The 4,553-nt window shown below is 60.6% G+C and overlaps 1 protein-coding gene across 1 annotated transcript; it reads right to left on the reverse strand.

Annotated features, from left to right (window-relative positions):
* Positions 1–1,151: 1,151 nt before the first annotated feature.
* LOC138367579 (circumsporozoite protein-like) lies at positions 1,152–3,167 on the reverse strand. Its single transcript, XM_069329289.1, has 3 exons — positions 3,119–3,167; positions 2,304–2,552; positions 1,152–1,774 (listed from the first exon to the last, which is right to left on the reverse strand). The coding sequence occupies exons 1-3, from the start codon at positions 3,165–3,167 to the stop codon at positions 1,152–1,154; spliced, it is 921 nt and encodes a 306-aa protein (XP_069185390.1).
* Positions 3,168–4,553: the final 1,386 nt, after the last annotated feature.

The raw sequence follows: 4,553 nt of genomic DNA on the forward strand, positions 1-4,553 counted from the left end.
CATTAGGAAGTGATGTGGTGGAGGCTGACTCCATACACAGCTTCAAGTGTAGATATGATAGAGCCCAGTAGGCTCAGGAACCTGTACACCTGTTGATTGACAGTTGAGAGGCGGGACCAAAGAGCCCAAGCTCAACCCCCGCAAGCATAACTAGGTAAGTACCACACCACCACAGCATCACCTTCCTTGGCATCCGGGGCTGTATGGCCGTCCAGGACTACCGGACCCTCCGGAGCTGAAGGCCCTCAGGGGCTACCAGGGCTGCCGGGCCCTCAGGGGCTACCAGGGCTGCCGGGCCCTCAGGGGCTACCAGGGCTGATGGGCCCTCAGGGGCTGCTGTGAAAAGAATATATAAGAGGAAAAAATGAGGAACAAGATAGAGGGAGGAAGACTGAGACGGAGGAAAAAATATGAAAGGGAAAAAAATGTAGAAATGTAGAAAATGGGATGAAGGGTAAACTAATAGAATAAAAAAAAAAAGTAGAGAAAGATGGGTATAACAGGTAGGAAAGAATTAGAGCTGCCTCCATCCAGTCATATTATTTACAAGAGCAAGAATGGCACTATTCAGTGTTCAACAGTCATTATAGTTGATGTCAACAGGTAACAACTGCCAGCATAGGAGCCTCACGAAGTCTATTACCAAGTCTGAATCTTTAGTAACCTTCAGAGTGCTCTTCACTCTAGAGTCAAGAAATTAATCCAAAGTCTTAGGATATCTGATTTAAGGACGATTAACAATAACATCAGAGAATATTTATTATATGTGTTCATCATTGAGTAATATGGATGGACGAGTATTTTCCTTTGACTGTACGATAAGCATTACTGGTTCAGAATCACAGTGACTGAACACAGACAACTGAGGCCACCGCGGCTGACTGACACTGAAGTGTTCAGTCAAGGCCTCCCGCCCGCCGCGGCCCGCCTGACAGCTGAATCCTCAGTGTAGAGCCAGGAGCCTCTATATCCTAATATACAGCTGCCCGGGGTATGTAAAGGTGGGAGCCAGGAGCTAAGCTCTGCCTCTCAGAGACAGTCACGGGCTGGCTGTCTCTCACAAGAGACGAGGCAGCGTGTGTGATGGACGCAGCTAACATGTGTCCCTTAACACAGGTGGCGCCACCTGACCTCGGCCCGCCATCTGCACATCAACTCTTTTCAGGTGTGACTTTTGTATTGTCAGGGACCGGGGCTGCCTGGTCCTCCGGGGCTGCCTGGTCCTCCGGGGCTGCCTGGTCCTCCGGGGCTGCCTGGTCCTCTGGGGCTGCCTGGTCCTCCGGGGCTGCCTGGTCCTCCGGGGCTGCCTGGTCCTCCGGGGCTGCCTGGTCCTCCGGGGCTGCCTGGTCCTCCGGGGCTGCCTGGTCCTCCGGGGCTGCCTGGTCCTCCGGGGCTGCCGGGTCCTCTGGGGCTGCCGGGTCCTCCGGGGCTGCCTGGTCCTCCGGGGCTGCCTGGTCCTCCGGGGCTGCCTGGTCCTTCGGGGGCTGCCTGGTCCTCCGGGGCTGCCTGGTCCTCCGGGGCTGCCTGGTCCTTCGGGGGCTGCCTGGTCCTCCGGGGCTGCCTGGTCCTCCGGGGGCTGCCTGGTCCCCCGGGGCTGCCTGGTCCTCCGGGGCTGCCTGGTCCTCCGGGGCTGCCTGGTCCTCCGGGGCTGCCTGGTCCTCTGGGGCTGCCGGGTCCTCCGGGGCTGCCTGGCCCTCCGGGGCTGCCTGGTCCTCCGGAGCTGCCTGGTCCTCCGGGGCTGCCTGGCTCTCCGGGGCTGCCTGGTCCTCCGGGGCTGCCTGGTCCTCCGGGGGCTGCCAGGCTCTCCGGGGCTGCCTGGTCCTCCGGGGCTGCCTGGTCCTCCGGGGCTGCCTGGTCCTCCGGGGCTGCCTGGTCCTCCGGGGCTGCCTGGTCCTCCGGGGCTGCCTGGTCCTCCGGGGCTGCCTAGCCCTCCGGGGCTGCCGGGTCCTCCGGGGCTGCCTGGCCCTCCGGGGCTGCCTGGCCCTCCGGGGCTGCCTGGTCCTCCGGGGGCTGCCAGGCTCTCCGGGGCTGCCTGGTCCTCCGGGGCTGCCTGGTCCTCCGGGGCTGCCTGGTCCTCCGGGGCTGCCGGGTCCTCCGGGGCTGCCTGGTCCTCCGGGGCTGCCTGGTCCTCCGGGGCTGCCTGGTCCTCCGGGGCTGCCGGGTCCTCCGGGGCTGCCTGGTCCTCCGGGGCTGCCAGGCCCTCCGGGGCTGCCTGGTCCTCTGGGGCTGCCGGGTCCTCCGGGGGCTGCCAGGCTCTCCGGGGCTGCCTGGCCCTCCGGGGCTGCCTGGTCCTCCGGGGCTGCCTGGTCCTCCGGGGCTGCCTGGTCCTCCGGGGCTGCCGGGTCCTCCGGGGCTGCCGGGTCCTCCGGGGCTGCCTGGTCCTCCGGGGCTGCCTGGCCCTCCGGGGCTGCCTGGTCCTCCGGGGCTGCCGGGTCCTCCGGGGGCTGCCAGGCTCTCCGGGGCTGCCTGGCCCTCCGGGGCTGCCTGGTCCTCCGGGGCTGCCTGGTCCTCCGGGGCTGCCTGGTCCTCCGGGGCTGCCTGGTCCTCCGGGGCTGCCGGAAATGGAATACTTTCACAAGTTTGTTAATAGTTTGACAACCCTCAGAGATATTACGAAAAAAAAGGTTTATAACATTTGCCTCAAGTGTCTCCGGTCAAGTTGGAGCATCTGGAAGATGCAATTAAATGTCTTAAGAGAAGGAGGAGGAGGAGGCTAACTTTCCCTTGGTCCCTGTGTCACCTGGAGACCCTAGCTAACTTTGCCATGGTCTCTGAGTCACCTGGAGACACTAGCTAACTTTCCCTTGGTCCCTGAGTCACCTGGAGACCCTAGCTAACTTTCCCATGGTCCCTGAGTCACCTGGCGACCCTAGCTAACTTTGCCATGGTCTCTGAGTCACCTGGAGACACTAGCTAACTTTCCCTTGGTCCCTGAGTCATCTGGAGACCCTAGCTAACTTTGCCATGGTCTCTGAGTCACCTGGAGACACTAGCTAACTTTCCCTTGGTCCCTGTGTCACCTGGAGACCCTAGCTAACTTTGCCATGGTCTCTGAGTCACCTGGAGACACTAGCTAACTTTCTCTTGGTCCCTGTGTCACCTGGAGACACTAGCTAACTTTCTCTTGGTCCCTGTGTCACCTGGAGACCCCTAGCTAACTTTCCCATAGTCCCTGAGTCACCTGGAGACCCTAGCTAACTTTCCCATGGTCCCTGTGTCAGGGACAATGGTAAAAGGGAAATGGGAGATATGAAAGAAAGAGGGAGAGAGAGAAGAGAGTGGGGAGGGGGGGGGGGGGGAAGGAGTGGGGGAGAGAATTTATGTGAGAGAGGCGTCAACAGCAGCCATTGGGAAACACTTGGACCCCTTCCATCACGTTACGACTCCCTCTCCCCCTCCCCCTGCCCCTCCCATTGGCAGTGGAAGGGGAGGGGGGGGGCGGGGGTGTAGTGGCAGTCACAATAATGTCTCAGTAACGTCACCACACTGTCCCAATGACCTTAGTAACGTCACCATACTGTGCCTATGACCGTGTCACACAGCGTCAGGAAGCGTCACACAGCATCAGGGAGCGTCACACAGCATCAGGGAGCGTCACACAGCGTCAGGGAGCGTCACACAGCATCAGGAAGCGTCACACAACATCAGGGAGCGTCACACAGCGTCAGGGAGCGTCACAGAGCATCAGGGAGCGTCACAAAGCGTCAGGGAGCGTCACACAGCATCAGGAAGCGTCACACAGCATCAGGGAGCGTCACACAGCATCAGGAAGCGTCACACAGCATGAGGGAGCGTCACACAGCATGAGGGAGCGTCACACAGCATGAGGGAGCGTCACACAGCATGAGGGAGCGTCACACAGCATGAGGGAGCGTCACACAGCATGAGGGAGCGTCACACAGCATGAGGGAGCGTCACACAGCATCAGGGAGCGTCACACAGCATCAGGAAGCGTCACACAGCATCAGGGAGCCTCATATAGCATCAGGGAGCGTCACACAGCATCAGGGAGCGTCACATAGCATCAGGGAGCGTCACACAGCATCAGGGAGCGTCACATAGCATCAGGGAGCGTCACACAGCATCAGGAAGCGTCACACAGCATCAGGGAGCGTCACACAGCATCAGGGAGCGTCACACAACATCAGGGAGCGTCACACAGCATCAGGGAGCGTCACAGAGCATCAAGGAGCGTCACACAGCGTCAGGGAGCGTCACACAGCGTCAGGGAGCGTCACACAGCATCAGGGAGCGTCACACAGATTCAGGGAGCGTCACAGAGCATCAGGGAGCGTCACAGAGCATCAGGGAGCGTCACACAGCGTCAGGGAGCGTCACACTGCGTCAGGGAGCGTCACAGAGCATCAGGGAGCGTCACAGAGCACCAGGGAGCGTCACACAGCGTCAGGGAGCGTCACAGAGCATCAGGGAGCGTCACAGAGCATCAGGGAGCGTCACACAGCGTCAGGGAGTGTCACACAGCATCAGGGAGCGTCACACAACATCAGGGAGCGTTACACTGCATGAGGGAGCGTCATACAGCATGAGGGAGC

Source organism: Procambarus clarkii, chromosome 22 (genome assembly GCF_040958095.1).
Source record: "Procambarus clarkii isolate CNS0578487 chromosome 22, FALCON_Pclarkii_2.0, whole genome shotgun sequence".
In the NCBI taxonomy this organism is placed as follows: Eukaryota; Metazoa; Arthropoda; class Malacostraca; order Decapoda; family Cambaridae; genus Procambarus; species Procambarus clarkii.